At 41.0% G+C, this 24204-nt stretch overlaps 1 protein-coding gene across 1 annotated transcript; it reads left to right on the top strand.

Annotated features, from left to right (window-relative positions):
* Positions 1–2566: 2566 nt before the first annotated feature.
* LOC139386110 (homeobox protein otx5-like) lies at positions 2567–8803 on the top strand. Its single transcript, XM_071131539.1, has 4 exons — positions 2567–3363; positions 4698–4849; positions 5015–6772; positions 7667–8803. Exons 1-3 carry the CDS (start codon positions 3267–3269, stop codon positions 5642–5644), a joined length of 879 nt encoding a protein of 292 aa, XP_070987640.1. The 5' UTR covers positions 2567–3266; the 3' UTR covers positions 5645–6772; positions 7667–8803.
* Positions 8804–24204: the final 15401 nt, after the last annotated feature.

Here is a 24204-nt window from a genome sequence, read left to right as displayed (position 1 = left end):
GTTATTTAACAGCAATACTTTCAGAAATTAAATTGTTACCGGTTTACAATTTTCTGGAAGACTAGAAATATATTAATGATAGGCTACTACCAAATGTCTCAAAATGCAGTGGTTCGTCATGCACAATTTGTAGGCTATATTTGTTTGGTATTTAGAATGTCTTCCGTTTTAAACACAATTTTAGTACAAAAAAGAATGAAGAAATAGGCTAGTGTAGGTCAAACACAAACACCATTAACGAGAGTGTGTCTTTCCGTTTTATCGAATAAATTCGATAAATCAATTGGGTAAATTTAGCATTTTATGCAACAAAACCATAAACCAAAAAAATAATAATTCTGAAAAAAGGAAGCTTAGCGTTCTGTGTATATGAATATGTTGTTAAAGTTTGCAATGTTCAATGTTGGGCATGGAAATATACCTAAACAAAAGTAATAATTTTATGGATATCATTTGGTTGTCTTTGGATAGGCTAATGGTTTGATCATGGTTAAATAATATACAATCAGGAAATGCGTGGAAAAACGTACATAATTTATGTGAAATTCTATATTTTAAAAGGTTTTGTAAGTGTTAATTCTTTCTCCCAACGCATAAAAGCATATAGGCCTACTAAAATTGTACTGAAGGAATGGTAAGAGAGCGAGAACTAGACAGGCAAACGAACCTGTGCATGTCTAAGTGCGCGTGTAGGCCTACTCTGACACGCGCTCTTGGTTTTGCTTCTCAGAAAGTACTCACACGTAGTTTGAAGTCTTGAACCATCGACTGTTGCGCTTCTTGTCATATTTACAAATAATAGGCTATTTCGATCGCCAGCTTTCGATCTTATCTATTTAAAAATGAAAAGACCAAAACCATACCTGATAGCCTAGTTGAGCAGGTGATGTGGCCTCTTGAAACAAATATTCCAAAATTGGACGGTTAAAACAACACACATACTCACGCTGTGCGCACCGGCAGATGCCGCAGGTAAAGACGTTTATTTGAGATTTAAAATGTTCAACATGCGGGTATAGTCTCTCTCTCTTTATATCTCGTGGCTTTACAGATTCAGATAAACCCCTTATACAGTTTCGGCAGTACATGGGTCTGTGTGGATTTTAAACTATAAGAAATCCGATTCAATTAACAAGAGCAAGGAATCGGCTTTGGACACTGTGAAATTGTCTGGCCACAGGGATAGGATGAGGCACAGGTCAACAATCGCAGGATGGACAACAACTCGTCGTATTTAAAGAAATGCACCGGCAAAACTTTCGACAGGCCATTTGGATCTCCTGGGTAGATTTCTGCAACGAATAAAAACACTGGACATAGTAACCTACAGCAACGGAATGTTCTCAGTCCCAACTAAACAACACGTGGCATTGCGCTTTAACATTGTTTTACACCATAACAGATGATACGATCTATCAAACCATATATGTATAATTAAAATCGCAGAGGGGCATGGGCGAACGAGTTCAATTTAAATAGACTTCTGCAAAGTTTGTCTGTAATAACTCATCCACTTATTTGGAATGAAATGCCACAAGAGACTCTGAGCTTTAACGCACAGTCATGACCATACAGTTGTTACCATGTTACTATGTTGATAGACAATAATAAGATGCACTGTTATCCCTGTTAATTATAATATTATAACAAATAACATCATACCATTATTATTATTATTATTATCATCATAATTCTAACTAGTATTATTGTTATTATTATTACTACAGAAAGATGAATAGTAAAAGAGGGAGTATGTTGGGGATCAGTAGGGGTTTTAGTAGAGAACAACGCGGCCTTTGTGTAGTTTTAATCCTGCTTGTACACCCACCCACCCCCATTCCCTTCTATCCCTTGAACTTCCTCACTCAGACTACATCGCCCAATTATTTCTGTATTTTAAAAGCGGTGTAAAATGTATTAAATCTGCTCTCTCCAAACAAGACAAGAGATTCGATACAGATGTACTCTTTGATGGCTATCAAGCTTTCCCTGACAGTGCAGCACTGCTGTTCAACTCCTAAAGGTCCTCTTCGCCTCCAGGAAAATGACTTGAACAGAGTTGCTAGCTTGTCCTTTTGTCTTTAACAATTCAAAACGGACTCTCATAACACACAAAACGTATTGGCTACTCAGAAATTATGAGTTGCACATCTATTTAATTGTACAATTTAACTGTCATGAATGAGTGTAACATTCTATTTGTTTTGGTTAAGTGGATTGGTAAGCTATGCAGTTACTGTACGTTTTTATAAAAAATTGTTATACCAATGTTTCCTCTTTTAAGGAGATTCGAAAAATAACAGCGTAAATCAGTTTGTCTCGCCAGTGTTCAATATGATTTGTGTCCACCTGTTGTTCTTGAGCCTACACAAATCAAACTGTTGTTTTATATCACTGGATGAATGTGCATGGTGTGCGGAGAAAAGAAAGACAATCAAATCCAACAAAGTGCAAAGCCTGTGTGTGTCAGGACAGGGAGAGAGAGAGAGATAGAGACAAGAGAGAGGGAGGGGTCAGAGTCTACTCCGCGCAAGAACTTCACTCTAATTAGCCAACTTCTTTCTTGGTTCGCTCAGTTCCGCGTTCTCACCCAAGCTTATCGCCACTCACCGGAGGCACGACTTGATCCTCTTTGCTTCAACAGACTTCAACAGGCTCGAGCTCAGTCGAGGGAACACTAGATCTGACAAGGGAAGAATAAGGAAGCATACAGTCACTTCTTGACGCCGATGAGCACTTCGAAAGCGCACGTGGATTGAAAGGTTTATCACACTTAAAACTGTGATCATACCATTGGTTAGTGTGTTTAATTATTGCTTTCAGGTTACTTTGTAAGTGAAATTGAAACAATACACCGGCACCACAATACCAATTGAACAGCTGTGCCTTGAAACAGTTTGATCAATAGGTGTGAAGGCAGCAGACAAGGAGTACCGGCGCCCTGCACCTGCACTCTACCGGCGCCCTGCACCTTCACTCTACCGGCGGGCACAGGTGCTACTGTAGCCTCAAAAGTTGGCAACATACTGCGACAGGGTCAGCAACAAAATAGGAAAACAAAACAAAAATCCGATCGAAAGATATAAAGAAAAACAAGTGACTGAGAGAAAGAGAGAGAGGGAGGGACATAGAGAGAGAGAGAGAGAGAGAGAGAGAGGAAAGAGAGAGAGAGAGAGAGACCCCCTGGAGAATAGCAGAAGACCCGGCCCCCGGCCTGAGTGTAAGAGAGAGAGAGGGTGAGGGAGCGTTTTAAAGCCGGCACAGGCATGATGTCCTACATTAAGCAGCCTCATTACGCCGTGAACGGGTTAACTCTGTCTGGCCCGGGCATGGATCTACTACATTCTGCCGTCGGATACCCAAGTAAGTCATATTTTCAACTTTTTCATGTTTTAGAAATGTTTGTCTCAACAATTGCACTTTATATGATGGAAAAACGGGCAGAATCCAGCCGGAATTCCAAGCGGTACTGCTAACCTATCCATGCGCAACGAGTGCGTAAAAGGATCGGTGCACAACGAACCCCCATTATGTTGTTTTCGTTCTTATTGTTAGACTTATGACAGCGAATTGTGCATAATATATCTCCATATTTTATTCTTAGCTGATTTAGCTAACCAAATTTCGACGGTCATCGTTGTTTCAAATGGAAATGCCTTTTGCTCACATTTGCTCACACAAAAACGGCATGTTTGTTTATATTTTTAAAGATATGGGGAACGTCCATAGTAACTTGTTTGAAGGGACTAGGAGTAAAATGATAGCTTTAAAATGAGATGACCTATTTACTTGATGTGTAAGTGGTAGGCCTAACAACTATTTGTATGAAAATGTGTGTTTTTTTGTTCAATGATTGATCCAGGGCCATGCGTTATGATCACCAGTCTAATTCACTAAGACCTAACTTCCTGTGAAAAGATACATGTTTTTATCAAGATACATTTCGTTCCCTTTATCAAATGTATTTTATTTAGTATTTGTTTATGTTTTATAAAGCCACAAAGTATATCTGAATCAATGGATAATGTTAAATATTCTAATTAAAGTTAATAAAACACTCGAACATTAAAGAACACATTTTTTTTTACATAAAGGGAACGATACATTTTTTTTACATAAAGGGAACGATACATTTTTTTTACATAAAGGGAACGATACATTTTTTTTTACATAAAGGGAACGATACATTTTTGACCAATTTTAAAACAACTAGATTTTGAACTGTATTGTTGTTTATCTAATGATGTAACAAACGAAACGACTTCTGGCTGAATTATCCATGATATTACATGTGAAGGCCAGAGCCATATATTTATTTTCTATAACATTGGAAACAAAGCACCCCTGAATATACATTATATATTTTCGTAGAGAACATAATTTATGCCTCAGTGTAACTACTTACTAGTACAATTATATTACACGAATATACACGAATTAAATTGTAAATGAGACTTATTTAATTTAGACTATTATTTAACTTGGCAATTTGACCAAACACCAAACAAGTGATTTACAGTTAATTTGTTCCTGTCTCTTTTTCTCGTGTTCCATTTGAAAGCAATAGTCAAGGGGGAAAAGGCTCACAAAAACAAATATATGATGAAACGAAATATAGGAAAAATAATATTTGTGTGTGTGTGTGTGTGTGTGTGTGTGTGTGTGTGTGTGTGTGTGTGTGTGTGTGTGTATTTTAGACATCCCCAGAAAGCAGCGTCGGGAAAGGACCACGTTTACGCGCGCGCAGTTGGACATCCTGGAGGCACTGTTTTCCAAGACCCGCTACCCCGACATCTTCATGAGAGAAGAAGTGGCCCTTAAGATCAACCTACCAGAGTCTCGTGTACAGGTAATAAACATGCTATATACTCTCATGCATAAATGCCCACTAGAATTGTTTAAATTATCTTGCAAAAATGAAAGTGGTTCAATTGTCAATTTACAAAACGTCAGTGATTGTTTGGCCAGAATGGGAGCTGAGTTGTCTGAGAACTCACCACGTGCTCCTCCACAGGTATGGTTCAAGAACCGTCGTGCTAAATGCCGCCAGCAGGCACAGCAGAGCACGGGCCAGTCTAAACCTCGTCCACCTAAGAAGAAGGCCTCTCCAGCCCGGGAGGCCAACTCTGAGGCCAGTGCTAACACCAACGGGTCCTACAGTCCAGCACCCCTTCCCCTTGGCACCGCCATCACCCCCAGCTCCAGCAGTGCCAACGCGACCGTGTCCATTTGGAGCCCTGCCTCCATCTCCCCGCTGCCAGACCCCCTGTCAGCCTCCACCACGCCCTGCATGCAGCGCTCCTCTGCCTACCCCATGACCTACACCCAGGCCCCGGCCTACACCCAGAGCTACGCTGGCTCATCCTCTTACTTCACTGGCCTGGACTGCAGCTCCTACCTGTCCCCCATGCACTCACAGCTCTCCGCCACAGGGGGCGCCCTCAGCCCCATCACCTCTATGGGTGGGCACCTAAGCCAGTCCCCCTCTTTGTCCTCACAGGGCTACACAGCCTCCTCGCTGGGCTTCGGGGCCGTCGACTGCCTGGACTACAAGGACCAAGCTGCCTCCTGGAAACTCAACTTCAACGCAGCTGACTGCCTGGACTACAAAGACCAGAACTCCTGGAAGTTCCAGGTCTTGTAGGGGGGAGGAGGTAAGGAAGGGACCAGCCAGGAGAAGCTCCCATTCCATTCAGTGTTAAAGACTTGGACACATAGATGGTCAACTAATCATTTCAGTCCATGAACTCATTGACTGAGTAATATGTCATTATTTCTTGTGTTATGGAAAGCAATGTGGAAGCATTGATGTTGGACTTTGTGATTGTTGGGAAGGTGACAAGAAATCACTGATCACATCAAATCTATTATATTCAATCAATCCAATCAATCTATTATATCCAATCAATATTGTCAAATATATCATATCCAATCAATACAGCATTATCAATGTGAGAATGCACAATCAATGGGACATTAAAGTAATAAAGATAGTCATATAGAATTGATGACAAACAAATCAACATGTAAAAAGATAATTGAGATACTAAAATTGAAAACCGATTTTATTAAAAAGGACTACATACCACACTATTGAAAGCAATACCTGTAGAATGAAATGAAATACATTTATAATTTGATGATTACATTTAGAAAAAAAACTGCATCATTGACACAGGTCCATTCTTGTATTCCATAATCAGGGTTTTGTGGACCAAATGAACAGAGATTGCAACTTGAAGGATGAATGGGGTATACATTTGATGGAGAGAATGAACAATTGATTTAAAAAGAGAAGAAAATAGAAAAAAGAAGATTCAAATATTGGTTGCAATGGATCCCATCGTTCAGGTAGCTGATAGTCAACCCCAAGTTGATTTCTGAACAAGATCTGTCACTCCTTTAGTGGTCTTGTTGTGCTTAATGGTAACTGAAAACTAGAAAGGAAAAGGAAAAGTGGAATTCAATCCCCAAGATGGGTGGGCTGGCCTTGACTTTTGACCAAATTTGATACAGCGGTTATTTTTGTCATTACTTCAGAACAATTGAAAGTTGTGTCCATTGTAATGAAGAAAATGACTCTGCCTTGAATTTGATATTGAACAAACAGAGGGAGTTCCAGCCAGAGGTGGAGACTGACTCCAATGGGGACAACGTTGTTTTCTTTTTCCCTCTGTCATTTGTTTTAGGGTTTATTTTTGTTATGAAGCTGCTTTTCATATTTGGTGAACAGAGATCCTGGAGCCAAACAGACACACAGGCAGACACACAGGCAGACACACAGACAGACACACAGACAGACACACAGGCAGACACACAGACAGACACACAGACAGACACACAGACAGACACACAGACAGACACACAGACAGACACACAGGCAGACACACAGACAGACACACAGACAGACACACAGACAGACACACAGGCAGACACACAGACAGACACACAGACAGACACACAGGCAGACACACAGACAGACACACAGACAGACACACAGACAGACACACAGGCAGACACACAGACAGACACACAGACAGACACACAGACAGACACACAGACAGACACACAGGCAGACACACAGAGACAGACAGACACACAGACAGACACACAGACAGACACACAGGCAGACACACAGACAGACACACAGACAGACACACAGACAGACACACAGGCAGACACACAGGCAGACACACAGACAGACACACAGACAGACACACAGGCAGACACACAGACAGACACACAGGCAGACACACAGACAGACACACACACAGACACACAGACAGACACACAGACAGACACACAGACAGACACACAGGCAGACACACAGACAGACACACAGACAGACACACAGACAGACACACAGACAGACACACAGACAGACACACAGACAGACACACAGACAGACACACAGACAGACACACAGGCAGACACACAGACAGACACACAGACAGACACACAGGCAGACACACAGGCAGACACACAGACAGACACACAGACAGACACACAGACAGACACACAGACAGACACACAGGCAGACACACAGGCAGACACACAGACAGACACACAGACAGACACACAGACAGACACACAGACAGACACACAGGCAGACACACAGACAGACACACAGGCAGACACACAGGCAGACACACAGGCAGACACACAGACAGACACACAGACGTGCATGTGTTTCTCAATAAGCAAGACGGGATGGGTAAAGCAAGGATAACCTTTGGTACTGTCAAGTAGAGACCATAGGCTATTGTTGTATCCTTTTCCCCCAGTAGCTTTGAAGGGAGGGGACCCTCGGCAGACAGTGTGTTAGAGTGAAGGGGGGTAAGAAAGAGGGGCAGGGTTAGGGCTATAGGGTTAGTAACAGACCTCTTGTCTTTAAGCACCCATCATGGAATGAATCACATCTGGGCACAAGGCATTCTGGGATCTGCAAGGATGACCAATGTGTAGCCTTTGCGTTTCTATCCAACTCTGTGTTTGTTGGGGGAGGGTGGACGACTATGATGATTACGTCACTTAAATACAACATTTTCCCTTAATGACTTAACAAACCCTGTTGCCGAATTTACCGTTACAATGAGATATTTGCAGGAGAGAAGACTCAACAGTAGAAAGGGAAGGGTCTGGCCATGACTGCGCTACCCTTGCACAGAAAGCACGGAGCTTCTCTCAGTTGTTACCTGTAAAGGAGCGAGGGGTACCATTTTGTGTTGATGTATCGTTTCATCTTTTTTTGTATTAGACTCTAACATTTTATGTTTCTTTAAATTTGTGCGTCCTTTGAAGTACAATTGTGGTAATTTGTTTGACGTTAATATTATCATTATTAATATAATTATAATTATTATTAATTCCACAGCTCTTATGAATATTGCTATTATTCTGTTTATTTTGTTCTTTTTGTAAATATTAAACTTTACTTGAAAATGCAATCATGTCTGGCACCAACAATGTGTTACACAGACACACCACGCAACTTCACTCCTAATTTCTACAAGACTAGCAATATATATTTTTTTAATTTCAGTTTTCTGGTCTCGTCTTTTCTGAACAGCGTTTTTCAAACTCAGGGCTCTTTCCAATACAGTTAGTGGTGATAGGATATAATACTGTGTATAGTTCTTGATTGTATACTTTCAATATTTGCATTCTAATATATGCTTTTTTTTTGTGTCCTGATACGAATGACTCACCCTCTTTAGTATATCAGACATATCTCTTGTGTGTTTCCCCAACTCTACATGGGACAGATATTTAGTTTTAAGACATTAAACAACTGAAGAAAGTCTGTGGGGTCTTTGTGTTTTATGGTCATATTCCAATACATTGAGCTTCACAACAGGCTAAAAGACGGATGGATACAGTTCTACTACTAGGGGTAGCATAACTTAATTGTCTAAGAAAATAACATTTAATCAAAGACTCCAGTGGAATTAAAGATTATCCCTACACACTGATTGGATCCAGTTCACATGCTGAAAAAAGGAATTCACTCTGTTGACACACAAATAAAATATGCAACGTTCCTCTTTTAAAACGGGTACATAAATGCTCACATAATAACCACGCGTATAAAAATGTGCCCAAACAAAGTAAGAACACAATCCTATCAGTGTGCAATGAACAGCAGCATGCCAACCACATTGCACTGTCACGATCATTATAAGGAGTGGACCAAGATGCAGCGTAGTATGTTTCCATCCTTTTAATTAGAAAGAGAAAAACTCAAAGAACAAAAACAATAAAGCGCACAAACGAAACGTGACGCTGATATAATGCGCTCAGAAAAATAATAAAATTAGCCGCCATGTTGGAGTCAACAGACACAGGAAATCACATTATAAATATTCCCTTACCTTTGATGATCTTCATCAGAATGCGCTCCCAGGAATCCTAGTTCCACAATAAATGCTCGATTTGTTCAATAATGTCCGTTATTTATGTCCAAGTAGCTACTTTTGTTAGCGCGTTAGTTATACATATCCAAACGCTCGTGCAGGTCGAGCATTACTTCGGACAAAAAGTTCAAAAAGTTATATTACAGGTCGAAGAAACATTTCAAACTAAGTATAGAATCAATCATTAGGATGTTTTTATCACAAATCTTCAATAAAGTTCCAACCGGAGAATTCCTTCGTGTGTAGAGGAGCAATGGAACGCAGGTCGATATCATGTGGAATGCGCATGACCAGGAAATGACTCTCTGCCAGTAACCTGACTCATTCAGCTCTTACAGTGCCTTGCGAAAGTATTCGGCCCCCTTGAACTTTGCGCCCTTTTGCCACATTTCAGGCTTCAAACATAAAGATATAAAACTGTATTTTTTTGTGAAGAATCAACAACAAGTGGGACACAATCATGAAGTGGAACAACATTTATTGGATATTTCAAACTTTTTTAACAAATCAAAAACTGAAAAATTGTTCAGCCCCTTTACTTTCAGTGCAGCAAACTCTCTCCAGAAGTTCAGTGAGGACCTCTGAATGATCCAATGTTGACCTAAATGACTAATGATGATAAATACAATCCACCTGTGTGTAATCAAGTCTCCGTATAAATGCACCTGCACTGTGATAGTCTCAGAGGTCCGTTAAAAGCTCAGAGAGCATCATGAAGAACAAGGAACTTTGTAGCGCCACCTTTTGCTGCGATTACAGCTGTAAGTCGCTTGGGGTATGTCTCTATCAGTTTTGCACATCGAGAGACTGAAATTTTTTCCCATTCCTCCTTGCAAAACAGCTCGAGCTCAGTGAGGTTGGATGGAGAGCATTTGTGAACAGCAGTTTTCAGTTCTTTCCACAGATTCTCGATTGGATTCAGGTCTGGACTTTGACTTGGCCATTCTAACACCTGGATATGTTTATTTTTGAACCATTCCATTGTAGATTTTGCTTTATGTTTTGGATCATTGTCTTGTTGGAAGACAAATCTCCGTCCCAGTCTCAGGTCTTTTGCAGACTGCATCAGGTTTTCTTCCAGAATGGTCCTGTATTTGGCTCCATCCATCTTCCCATACATTGTAACCATCTTCCCTGTCCCTGCTGAAGAAAAGCAGGCCCAAACTATGATGCTGCCACCACCAGGTTTGACAGTGGGGATGGTGTGTTCAGGGTGATGAGCTGTGTTGCTTTTACACCAAACATAACATTTTGCATTGTTGCCAAAAAGTTCAATTTTGGTTTCATCTGACCAGAGCACCTTCTTCCACATGTTTGGTGTGTCTCCCAGGTGGCTTGTGGCAAACTTTAAATGACACTTTTTATGGATAGCTTTAAGAAATGGCTTTCTTCTTGCCACTCTTCCATAAAGGCCAGATTTGTGCAATATACGACTGATTGTTGTCCTATGGACAGAGTCTCCCACCTCAGCTGTAGATCTCTGCAGTTCATCCAGAGTCTTCTCCTTGTATGAGCTGAAAGTTTAGAGGGACGGCCAGGTCTTGGTAGATTTGCAGTGGTCTGATACTCCTTCCATTTCAATATTATCGCTTGCACAGTGCTCCTTGGGATGTTTAAAGCTTGGGAAATATTTTTGTATCCAAATCCGGCTTTAAACTTCTTCACAACAGTATCTCGGACCTGCCTGGTGTGTTCCTTGTTCTTCATGATGCTCTCTGCGCTTTTAACGGACCTCCGAGACTATCACAGTGCAGGTGCATTTATACGGAGACTTGATTACACACAGGTGGATTGTATTTATCATCATTAGTCATTTAGGTCAACATTGGATCATTCAGAGATCCTCACTGAACTTCTGGAGAGAGTTTGCTGCACTGAAAGTAAAGGGGCTGAACAATTTTTCAGTTTTTGATTTGTTAAAAAAGTTTGAAATATCCAATAAATGTCGTTCCACTTCATGATTGTGTCCCACTTGTTGTTGATTCTTCACAAAAAAATACAGTTTTATATCTTTATGTTTGAAGCCTGAAATGTGGCAAAAGGTCGCAAAGTTCAAGGGGGCCGAATACTTTCGCAAGGCACTGTATTCAGTCCCACAACACAGTAGAAGCCTCATTCAAGTTTCTAAAGACGGCTGACATCTAGTGGAAGCCCTAAGAAGTGCAACTTCATTCATATCTCACTGTGAATTCAATAGGGCCTGGGTTGAAAATCGACCAACCTCAGATTTCTCACTTCCTGTTTGGATTTCTTCTCAGGTTTTTGCCTGCCATGAGTTCTGTTATACTCACAGACATCATTCAAACAGTTTTAGAAACTTCAAAGTGTTTTCTATCCAATACTACTAATACATGCATATATTAGCAACTGAGACTGAGGAGCAGGCCGTTTACTCTGGGCACCTTTCATCCAAGCTACTCAATACTGCCCCTGCAGCCATAAGAAGTTAATCATCCAACCAATAAGAATGAAGCAACTATTAAGATTGCAGGCCTCTTCTAGATCACTTTCCCACTCTTACATGTGTTATCCTGTTGTATCCCTGCAAAGAGAGCAGGAGGTAAAGTATCTGTCGTACATACACAGAGTGGGATAGAAATGTGACGTCCAGGGACACTACTCTAATCCATGCAAAAGGTTGAGAGGGGAGATGTTGAGAGGAGAAAGAACAGAGTAGAAACAAATTAGAAGTAGGCCTAAGATTGTGGGGGCCAATTGTTGAACCTCCCAAAGCAGAGACATGAGAGAGGTAGGGATTTGGATGGCTGACATATATGTCCATGTGTTTTGTCAGTAAGGTCAGCTAGACCTGTGTTATGAAAAGTGCACTGGACAATAGGTTGTAAAAAGACCAATGCAGGTTAAACAAATATCTGGGACCGTATTCACAAAGCATCTCAGAGTAGGAGTGCTGATTTAGGATCAGGGTCCTTCCTGTCCATGTAACCTTATTCATTATTATCTAAAAGACCAAACCAATCATCAATCAGCTCTCTTACTCAAGACTATTTCTGAATATGAACCCATTGACATATTTGGGTCAGTTTGTTTTAGGACTGTAATAGCACAGCGTCTCTGTTCAGATGAAAATCTCCTTGGTGAATAATATTCTTGCTCAGTAGATCTTCGCATTTCAACACGATGTCCACAGAGTTACATAGATTATATATACAAATAGCCACCCTTTGCCTTGATGACAGCTTTGCACATGCTTGGCATTCTCTCATCCAGCTTCATGAGGTAGTCACCTGGAATGCATTTCAATTAACAGGTGTGCCTCGTTAAAAGTTCATTTGTGGATTTTTCCCCTTCTTAATGCATTTGAGCCATTCAGTTGTGTTGTGACAAGATAGGAGTGATAAACAGAAGATATCCCTATTTGGTTAAATACCATGTTCATTACTGTGGCAAGAACAGCTCAAATAAGCAAAGAGAAACGACAGTCCATCATTACTTTAAGAGATGAAGTTCAGTCAATCCGGAAATTTTCAAGAACTTTGAAGGTTTCTTCAAGTGCAGTCACAAAAACCATCAAGTGCTATGATGAAACTGTCTTTCATGAGGACCACCACAGGAAAGGAAGACCCAGAGTTCCCTCTGCTGTAGAAGATAAATTCCTTAGAGTTATCTACACCTCAGATTGCAGCCCAAATAAATGATTCACAGCATTCAAGTAAGAGACACATCTCAACATCAACTGTTCAATGGAGACTGCGTGAATCAGCCCTTGGTCGAATTGCTGCAAAGAAACCACTACTAAAGGACACCAAGAAGAGACTTGCTAAGGCCAGAATGTCAAGAGTGTACAAAGCTGCCATAAAGGCAAAGGGTGGCTACTTTGAAAAATCTCAAATATAAAATATATTTGGATTTGTTTAACACTTTTTTGGTTACAACATGATTCCATGTGTTATTTCATAGTTTGATGTCTTCACTATTAGAAAATAGTAAAAAATTAAGAAAAACCCTTGAATGAGTAGGTGTGTCCAAACTGGTACTGTATATATATATATATATATATATATATCATATTTTTTAAGGAACTCAGTCAGCCTTCAGTTTACTCTTGAAAGTTGTAATTATAGAATCCACAAGGTGCCATTTCTAAATTGGGTTGTGCACCATCAGTTTTCCTCTTGTCATGTCAGTCATCGCAGACCTTAGAGCTATTTATAACCTGTAAGTAATATCCAGATCAACTACACCGTGTCAGCTAACATTTTTTTTAGCTAGGCTTTTTAGCCAAATAGATTTTGTTGTAATGTTTGAGTCACTCAACTGTCACATGAACACACATTAGCCATGGCAATATGTGTAGAATAGCAGAAAATATGTTTTAAAAAGGCAACATTCTCACTACACTCCATGACAAAATGTGTAGAATTGCAGGAAATAAACTTTAAACATGTCAAATGTTCTTCTCCACCGACAAGAGGGGTGTGAACAGTTTGTGTCATGAACAGTGCTTGTTCCCATAGAAATAGACATGACGCATGCACGCAGGAGGAGGGTGTGGGATGTTACCCAATGCTGGAAGGGGGGCCTGAGTGAAAAAAATGTGGGAACCCCTGACATAGATGGTAAGATGGTAAGGATACCCCAAAGATAGTGCAGATTAGGGAAGGAGATATCTAGTCAGTTGCACAACTGAATGCATCCTCTGAATCAGAGAGGTGCGTGGGGCTGCCGTAGTCGACATCACCGGAGCAGTTGTTGTTGTTGAGAGTTAATTGCCATCCTATTTTCCACGGTAGCAGCTTGGTGATTCGAACCAGTGACCTTTTGGTTACTGGCCCAACACTCTTAACTGCTAGGGTACACACTGCCCCTCTATTAATTTACGCGTCTATAGTCAGGGAGCAGAGAGATGATAAAGAAAAATAGGAGAGGGAGGAATAGAGAGAGGGATAAAGAGATATGAGAAATGAGAAACGAGGCAGGAGAGGAAAGAGAGATGAAAAGTAAGGAGATGGATAAGAGATGAGAAAGAGGAGTAGAGCGATGGAGGAAACAGACGAGAGGACCAGAACCTCCCCCATGGTAATCCCTGGGAGCAGCATATGGACTAGTAAAGCACAGAGACAGAGTGGGACAGAGCGGGAGACACAGATACACTTAGGACTTAAAAATATGATTCATTTCTTTGCCTCTAATCCCTGGCAAACAAGCTGGCCACCGGGATGTTCTGTAAATACTGTAATCATCCTGCGGCCAGGCCAGCGCCCCTGCGAGACGTAGCCAGCCCTACAGTCCAATTTCTTCGTAATCGATTCCTAATCCCAACAACCCAACAACCCCCCCCCCCCGACATTCTGCACGAGGGGGGTGGGGGGTTTGGGAGGAATAAAACTAAATGAAAAAGAAATCACATTTCCCAATTCTGTTCTTTCCGAAGCATAGCTTCACAGAGATGAATTGGCGTCACGTAAGAGTTTACTTGGGGTGGACCATTGTTTGTGAGAACATGATGGCATGTAGGACGCTTGGGTTCTCTGGCTCTGGGTTCTAGACTGCTCTCTGGGATAGGTTGGACGGAGCTAGAAGGTGTGTGTGGGAGCGAAGGGAAATTAAAATAGCATTTCCCAATTATGCTCTGTTCTGTCAGAAGCCTAGTTTCACAGAGATGAATTGGCGTCACGTAAGTGTTGGGTGGGGGTATTGTTTGTGAGAATGCGGTGGCATGCTTGGGTTCTCTTGGTTCAAGACTGGGTTCTAGGCTGTGTTCTAGACTGCTCTCTGGGATAGGTTGGATGGAACTAGAAGATGGTGTATTGTTGGGTGAGACAACTGAGAGGTTATGTGAACAGAAAGGAGACAATCAAAGGATACTGGATACCACATGTTTTGTTTGTGAATCAAGCCGATTAAAAGTCAATTCCAATTCTATGAATGCAGAATTAATTTACGGAAAGGAGAAAAAAACATTGAATTTGTTCATCTCATGAAAGTGAAGTTTTAATAGTTGTTTTATAAAAAAAATATATAAAAAAAATGATTTCACCTTTATTTAACCAGGTAGGCAAGTTGAGAACAAGTTCTCATTTACAACTGTGACCTGGCCAAGATAAAGCAAAGCAGTTCGAGACATACAACAACACAGAGTTACACATGGAGTAAAACAAACATACAGTCAATAATACAGTAGAAAAATAAGTCTATATACAATGTGAGCAAATGAGGTGAGATAAGGGAGGTAAAGGCAAAAGAAAAGGTGGCGAAGTAAATACAATATAGCAAGTAAAACACTGGAATGGTAGATGTGCAGTGGAACAATGTGCAAAGTAGAAATAAAAATCATGGAAATAAATAAATAAAAATAAAGTCCAAAATAAGACTTAAGAGGAAGAAGACAGAAGCTGAGAGTGAAAGTTTATTTTGTAGATAGAGAAGATGGAGAAAATGTGGCTGCCTTTGTTTTAAATACCATCTGTGATCAATACAGTCCCCAAAAGCCTGTATTCTCTATGACATAAAGCCTATTCCTAATATGCTATTGGTTGTAAACGTACACCTAAATATTACCACCCTTAACAAATAGCTTATGTCTATCCCCGTCGAGCTCTATATGCTATTTACTGTACTTCCCTTCAATCAACCAAACAACGTTATGAATGTCCATTTTAATCTTTAAATGGTGTCTAATTCTGAAATTGGTTGTTTGATATGACAAGGCTGACAACATCTTAGTAGTAATAGAACTACAGTATGAATGTAATCATATTCTATCATCATCACTGAGAATACTGTTCATTCCATCCTCTTTTGACACTGTGTGGATACACTTTCATAAAGATGCATTTAACATTGGATTTCAATGTACAGTGCGATTTTAATTAGCCTTTTTTTCATTTCTCCTTCCTCTTGTTTTTGTTTCTTTGTTAGTACTTTTGTTTTATGACGTGAAGCACTTTGTTACTTGTATTAAGTAGTGCTATACAAATAAAGTTATTGTTATTCTTGTTTTTATGAAAATGTTCTGTTATTATTATTGTCATGATTTTATGTCAAATAGAATCGGAACAGGAATGACTCACTCCATAATTCGTTTTAAGGGTAAATACAGTATTCTCAGTGGAATTTAGTGTCGTAATATGATCAGTATTATGGTTAGGCCTATCACTGGATCAACACTTGACTGACAATCATGTTATATCATTTTACTAAGTCAATACTGGGGCTTAAAGTTTAACACCTAGTTATTATCGAGAGTAATAGTCAGTGTTTGGATCCAAGATTATTGTCCATGTCTTGGACTGAGATTATTGTCAGGATTAGATTTGTTTATGAGAGAAGTCTGATTCGGGCGTAGTCAGGGTTGGAGGAGAGAGGGAAAGGGGGTAGGTCAGCCTTAGAATTAGGGTTAAATTGAAGTAGAACTAAATAGGGGATTCTGGTTCCTTCTCTGACTTGGAGAGACGTCTCATACAGGAGCACTAGGTCAACATTCTCTGATGTCTGTCAGTAAAGATGTCCATTATCATCCTTAGTCCCCCTCTCCCGTCCTGTTCCCATGTCTTTCCATGTCCCCCTGTTCTGTCCTGTCCTGTTCCCCTGTCCTGTGTCCATGTGCCCACATGTCCACACTCGTTCTCACCTCTCCTTGCACTTAGTTATTTTTACTGATCTAATTTAGAGAATGTCCCAATCCTCTTAGTGTCTTGCCCCTTCAGCGCTTCACTAAGTGAATTAGACAGGATTACAGTCTCTCTCTCTCTCTTCCTCCTCCTATCTCTTTTTCTCTTCTCTATGGTGTCACTGTCTCTCCAGCCTTTCTTCTCCATCTCCATGTGCATTATTCTCCTGACATCTTTCTCTCTGTTGGCAGGATTACTGTCATTCTCTCTCCAGATGACAAATTGGTTCCACCATTACCCATGACAGCTGCCCTCGAAGCCCAGTGCATCCTGGGAAAAAGGATCTTTAATTAAACTTTGACCTGTAGTACATAAATGAGGGACGAGAACAAGGCCTACATACAGATAGGAACAAGAGTGGACAAAAAAATGTATTCGAAAAAAACATGAAGGAAACTAGACAGAACATCTGAAAATTACAGTAAAATACTTTCCATCCCTATCATGTTTTCATACAGTATAGTGTTTTCTGGGTCTTCATGGCAATGCTGGCAGTATTTGGAGTGTGACTTCTTCCAGTAGCAGGTCCCAGTCCTGCCAGGCCCTGCTGTGCCAGTCTCTCAGAGACTCATTTGGAGAGTCTGCCTCAGAGGAATTCACTGGGTTACAGTAACTAGTCATAGTCCATTTAGGATTTCTACCTCACCTAAATGGTACAACATACCGCAGTTAGTGGCTTCTGTTATGAACCTGTCTTTGTTATAGATTTAGACTTCTGCTATGAACCTGTCTTTGTTATAGATTTAGACTTCTGGTATGAACCTGTGTCTAGTTGTTATAGACTGCTGGTATGAACCTGTGTCTAGTTGTTATAGACTGCTGGTATGAACCTGTGTCTATTTGTTATAGACTGCTGGTATGAACATGTGTCTATTTGTTATAGACTGCTGGTATGAACCTGTGTCTATTTGTTATAGACTGCTGGTATGAACCTGTGTATATTTGTTATAGACTGCTGGTATGAACCTGTGTCTATTTGTTATAGACTGCTGGTATGAACCTGTGTCTATTTGTTATAGACTGCTGGTATGAACATGTGTCTATTTGTTATAGACTGCTGGTATGAACCTGTGTCTATTTGTTATAGACTGCTGGTATGAACATGTGTCTATTTGTTATAGACTGCTGGTATGAACCTGTGTCTATTTGTTATAGACTGCTGGTATGAACATGTGTATATTTGTTATAGACTGCTGGTATGAACATGTGTCTAGTTGTTATAGACTGCTGGTATGAACATGTGTCTAGTTGTTATAGACTGCTGGTATGAACCTGTGTCTATTTGTTATAGACTGCTGGTATGAACATGTGTCTATTTGTTATAGACTGCTGGTATGAACATGTGTCTATTTGTTATAGACTGCTGGTATGAACCTGTGTCTATTTGTTATAGACTGCTGGTATGAACCTGTGTCTATTTGTTATAGACTGGTGGTATGAACCTGTGTCTATTTGTTATAGACTGCTGGTATGAACATGTGTCTATTTGTTATAGACTGCTGGTATGAACCTGTGTCTAGTTGTTATAGACTGCTGGTATGAACATGTGTCTATTTGTTATAGACTGCTGGTATGAACCTTTGGCTGTTGTTATCTCCCAATGCGTGTTGATATGGTACTGTAAGTACTAGTGAATTAAAACATATATATTTCACCTTTGTTTAACCAGGTAGGCCAGTTGAGAACAAGTTCTCATTTACAACTGCGACCTGGCCAAGATAAAGCAAAGCAGTGGGACAAAAACAACACAGTTACACATGGGATAAACAAACGTACAGTCAACAACACAATAGAAAAATCTGTATACAGTGTGTGCAAATGAAGTAAGGAGGTAAGGCAATAAACAGGCCAATAGTGGCAAAGTAATTACAATTTAGCAATTAACACTGGAGTGATAGATGTGCAGATGAGGATGGTCAAGTAGAAATACTGGTGTGATATATGTGCAGATGAGGATGTGCAAGTAGAAATACTGGTGTGATATATGTGCAGATGAGGATGTGCAAGTAGAAATACTGGTGTGCAAAAGAGCAGAAAAACAAAAACAAACATGGGGATGAGATAGGTAGGTAGGTAGGAGCCAGTGGGTTTGGCAACGAATATGTAGCGAGGACCAGCCAACGAGAGCATACAGGTCGCAGTGGTGGGTGGTATATGGGGCTTTGGTGACAAAACGGATGGCACTGTGATATACTGCATCCAATTTGCTGAATAGTGTGTTGGAGGCTGTTCTGTAAATGACATTGTCGAAGTCAAGGATCAGTAGGATAGTCAGTTTTATGAGGGTGTGTTTGGCAGCATGAGTGAAGGAGGCTTTGTTGCGAAATAGGAAGCCAATTCTAGATTTAATTTTGGATTGGAGATGCTTAATGTGAGTCTGGAAGGAGAGTTTACAGATTAGCCAGACACCTAGGTATTTATAGTTGTCCTCATATTCTAAGTCAGAACCGTCCAGAGTAGTGATGCTAGTCGGGCGGGCAGGTGGGGGCAGCGATAGGTTAAAGAGCATGCATTTAGTTTAACTAGCATTTAAGAGCAGTTGGAGGCCACGGAAGGAGTGTTGCATGGCGTTGAAGCTCGTTTGTGTCCAAAGAAGGGCCAGAAGTGTACAGAATGGTGTCGTCTGCATAGAGGTGGAGCAGAGAATCACCCGCAGCAAGAGCAACATCATTGATATATACAGAGAAAAGAGTCAGCCCGAGAATTGAATCCTGTGGCACCCCCATAGAGACTGCCAGAGGTCCGGACAACAGGCCGTCCGATTTGACACACTAAACTCTATCTGAGAAGTAGTGAGTGAACCAGGCGAGGCAGTCATTAGAGAAACCAAGGCTGTTGAGTCTGCCGTTAAGTATACGGTGATTGACAGAGTCGAAAGCCTTGGCCAGGTCGATGAAGACGGCTGCACAGTACTGTCTTTTATCGATGGCGGTTATGATATCTTTTAGGACCTTGAGCGTGGCTGAGGTGCAACCGTGACCAGCTCGGAAACCAGATTGCATAGCAGAGAAGGTACGGTGGGATTCGAAATGGTCGGTGATTTGTTTGTTCACTTGGCTTTCGGAGACTTTAGAAAGGCAGGGCAGGATGGATATAGGTCTGTAACAGTTTGGGTCTAGAGTGTCTCCCCCTTTGAAGAGGTGGATGACTGCGGTCACTTTCCAATCTTTAGGAATCTCAGACGATACAAAAGAGAGGTTGAACAGACTAGTAATAGGAGTTGCAACAATGGCGGCGGATAATTTTTAGGAAGAGAGGGTCCAGATTGTCTAGCCCAGCTGATTTGTAGGGGTCCAGATTTTGCAGCTCTTTCAGAACATCAGCTGTCTGGATTTGGGTGAAGGAGAAGCGGGGGGTTTGGGGGGCTTGGGCCAGTCGCTGCGGGGGGTGCAGAGCTGTTGGTCTGGGTTTCCTAGTCTCAGTGCAGTGGGCTGCTGGGAGGAGGTGTTAGGAAGCTGCTATCACTGACTGTTATCATCATCTACCATCAATAACAAGTCTCCAGACATAATCTCCTGAGAAATGGAGGGTGGAATGGAGAGGGAGGGGAGAGAACAGTGCAACAAACAGGCGGAGGTGACTGCCCATATGGTTTGATAAACAAAAACAAAGTTATACAATGAATACATGAGAGTGGTCAACAGAGGAACAGAATAGACAAATAGAGACACAGTGGAGTGATCTCCACAACAGTCAACAAATCCTTTGACTGTGACCCCATTCCTGTGGGTCACGTATCCTTCCTCCTCACTTATGTCGCCGTTAGAACACCATTATCTCAGTCATTATCTATCCGCTGATAATGAATTATTGTTAGAACTCTAACAGAGGTCAACTGCATGCCAACACACAAACTGCACTTCAACAAAAGTATGGAAATGGAATTTAAGTTGCTTGCTTTGTACAATCCCCCATTTTACGTTAAGCTCTCTACTGTACATTTTCTGGACTCTTGTTTCTCTCACCTTTGCCCTTCTTCCCGATGCCCCTCTTTCTTCTTAATGCCCCTCTCTCTCTCTACCCTCTGAACCCCCCTCCTCCCTCCATCACTTTCAGTAATTCCACCACTCTCCCAGCATCCTAATCCAGCGCTGACCTCAATCCAGTGATGTAATGGGTCATGTGACGCTGGCGTGGGGAACAGGGGAGGTGAAGTGGGGAAACATGTCTTAATCTCTGCTGCCGGGACGCGGTGACCAATCACAGATGGCGAGGCGGGGGTGTATTTCCCTTAAGTTTCAAAATATCAGAGAGGACCTTTTGGAACTTCCAGTCAACATGTTTATTCATGATGACTCCAATGATTCCATGAGACTCATGAGACTCTGTGTCTGTTGATTTTCGATAATAAAGACAACTGTCAGGGTTAGACAAACAAGTACAGACACGGTATTCAGAACCAGTGTTCTCAATTTATACAGCTCTAGAACAACAAAAATAATACTTTATGTTACAGACTCTTCATTAAGCATAACTCTACCAATACCAGTTTGCCCGTCCTTTTTGGGGTTAATTTCAACTATAGGAAAATGTTGTCAGAATACACAAAGATAGTTACCAACTATACTAAGCTTGTCCTGTATAGGCCTTTTGATACTTTTTTACCACATGCCCGATCACAAATGGAGAAATGTTCAGTAATGACTTACTGGTCAATTGGCACTTTGAATGGCATGAGATGACTGACTAGTCAAGCCATTATAAAAGAGAAAAACAGTTGCCGAGACAATATGATTGGATAGAGCAAATTCAGACTACAGTGGTGTTTGCACCTCAAACACATTCTCATGTTATAAAACTAGTCACAAACAATGGGCTGTCAATACTATTAGACCGATGAGGGCCATGTTGTATTTAGGTGCTATAACAACAGCAGTCAGTTGGGGGAGGCCTAGAGTCGTGAAGTCAATGACACAGTGAGGTGGAGCCAACTGAATCCTCTGGCACGTGCTCAACCCACTCCCTCCCCTTTGGCCTGGCCTACTACTGGAACAGTGAGACCTGAGGAACACATGGTCCGGGAGCCAGTGTGAGGGCCAGTGTGAGGGCCAGTGTGAGGGCCAGTGTGAGAGTCCTGAACAATAACTCTGTTACTGTAGTCATATTCCAGCACGGCCGATGACCATATTCAATCAAACCCGCAATAACAATGTTGACAGTGTATTTGTGCGCACACACACACACACGCACTAACACACACACGCGCACATACACACACATCTATTTTTAAATTGGAAGTTGTGAGGGGAGCCTACCTGATTGGTAGTAGTAGTAGTAGTAATAGTTGTAGTAGGAGAGATAGTAGTAATAGTAGGAGGAGTTGTAGTAGTAGTAGTAGTAGTAGTAGTAATAGTAGTATTAGTAGTAGTTGTAATAGAAGTAGTGTTAAGAGTAGTAGTTGTAGTAGTAGGAGTAGTTGTAATAGTAGTAGTAGTAGTAGTAGTAGTAGTAGTAGTAATAGTAGTAGTAGTGATAGTAGTAGTAGTAGTTGTAGTAGTAGTAATAGTAGTAGTAGGAATAGTAGTAGTAGTAGTAATAGTAGTAGTAGGAATAGTAGTAGTAGTAGTAATAGTAGTAAAAGTAATATAAATAGTAGTAGTAGTAGTAGTAATTGTAATAGTAGAAGGAATAGTAGTAGTAGTTGTAATAGTAGTAGGAACAGTAGTAGTAGTTGTAGTAGTTGTAATAGTAGTAGTCATTGTAATAGTAGTAATAGTAGTAGTAGTAGTAGTAATAGTAGTAGTAGTAGTAATAGTAGTAGTAGTAATAGTAGTAGTAGTTGTAGTAGTTGTAAGTTGTAATAGTAGTAGGAATAGTAGTAGTCGTTGTAATAGTAGTAGTCGTTGTAATAGTAGTAGTAGTAGTAGTAGTAGTAATAGTAGTAGTAGTAGTGGTAGTAGTAGTAGTAGTAGTTGTAATAGTAGTAGTAGTTGTAGTAGGAGTAGTAATAGTAATAGTAGTATTAGTAATAGTAGTATTAGTAATAGTAGTAGTTGTTGTAGTAGTAGTAGTGATAGTAGTAGTAGTAGTAGTATAGTAGTGATAGTAGTAGTTGTAAAATAAGTAGTAGTAGTAGTAGTGATAGTGATAGTAGTTGTAGGAGTTGTAGTAGTAGTTGTAGTTGTAGTAGGATTAGTCTAAGGCGTCTAACACAAGACTATAACACATACTTCCAATAGGGTTGTTGTGTCAATAGGGTTGTTGTGTCAATAGGGTTGTTGTGTCAATAGGGTTGTTGTGTCAATAGGGTTGTTGTGTCAATAGAGTTGTTGTGTCAATAGGGTTGTTGTGTCAATAGGGTTGTTGTGTCAGCATGTTTCCCATAAACTGGACTGTTGTGTTTAAGTTTACTGCAGTCTATATCGTAGCATGCAGTAGAATCCTAAAATCTCAGAATACATTGAATGATAATTTCTCTTTTGCCTCAACCTGTTACATTTCAGTATAACCTTACCAGTAGCATGTCAGTATACTTGAATGTGTGACATTTTAGTGTATATGTCAATACTCTCTGAACTATACTATCATTGACTCTAGGTAAGACTAAGGTCAGTCAAAGTATGATGGGTTAATAATATATGCAGTATAATGTAGACTCCAGAATCAGTATGCTTCCCAAATGGCAACCTGTATTTTGAACTACTTTTGACCAGAGCCCTATGGACCCTGTTCAAAAGTAGTACACTATATAGGGAATACGATGCAGTTTGGACACGACCATAGTTGTTGTGGGGCCAGGTTGTGCTGTTGCTCGTGGCTGAACAAGGTTAATCTCCTGGCCCCCCCTCCCCCTCTACCCTCCTCATCTCTTTGTGCACTACGCCGTACTAATCTCTCCATGCCTCCTTGTGCTGCTCTAATCTGCCCCCCCCGCCCCCACCGTCTCTGGCACTGCTCTGATAATCTCACTGTATCTCCTCCCCTCCTCTCTCTCCCTGGTCCCTCACTCCCCCAACTCGTTCTGCTGCTGGTGGAGGCAGTGCTCTGATAATCACGCTGTGTCTCCTCCCCTCCTCTCTCTCCCTGGTCCCTCACTCCCCCAACCCGTTCTGCTGCTGGTGGAGGCAGTGCTCTGATAATCTCACTGTGTCTCCTCCCCTCCTCTCTCTCCCTGGTCCCTCACTCCCCCAACCCGTTCTGCTGCTGGTGGAGGCAGT

This window comes from Oncorhynchus clarkii, chromosome 27 (genome assembly GCF_045791955.1).
Source record: "Oncorhynchus clarkii lewisi isolate Uvic-CL-2024 chromosome 27, UVic_Ocla_1.0, whole genome shotgun sequence".
Lineage (NCBI taxonomy): Eukaryota > Metazoa > Chordata > Actinopteri > Salmoniformes > Salmonidae > Oncorhynchus > Oncorhynchus clarkii.
Note: the sequence above shows the minus strand (reverse complement) of the source record. Positions and strands in the feature narration are given on the sequence as shown.

What these genes read in the sequence shown, in the direction of transcription:
- LOC139386110 (XM_071131539.1), top strand. Translation starts at nt 3,267, where the DNA reads ATGATGTCCTACATTAAGCAGCCTCATTACGCCGTGAACGGGTTAACT. An exon ending in TTCTGCCGTCGGATACCCAA is followed by an intron (nt 3,364 to 4,697) that starts GTAAGTCATATT and finishes TGTGTATTTTAG; the next exon opens with ACATCCCCAGAAAGCAGCGT. An exon ending in TACCAGAGTCTCGTGTACAG is followed by an intron (nt 4,850 to 5,014) that starts GTAATAAACATG and finishes GCTCCTCCACAG; the next exon opens with GTATGGTTCAAGAACCGTCG.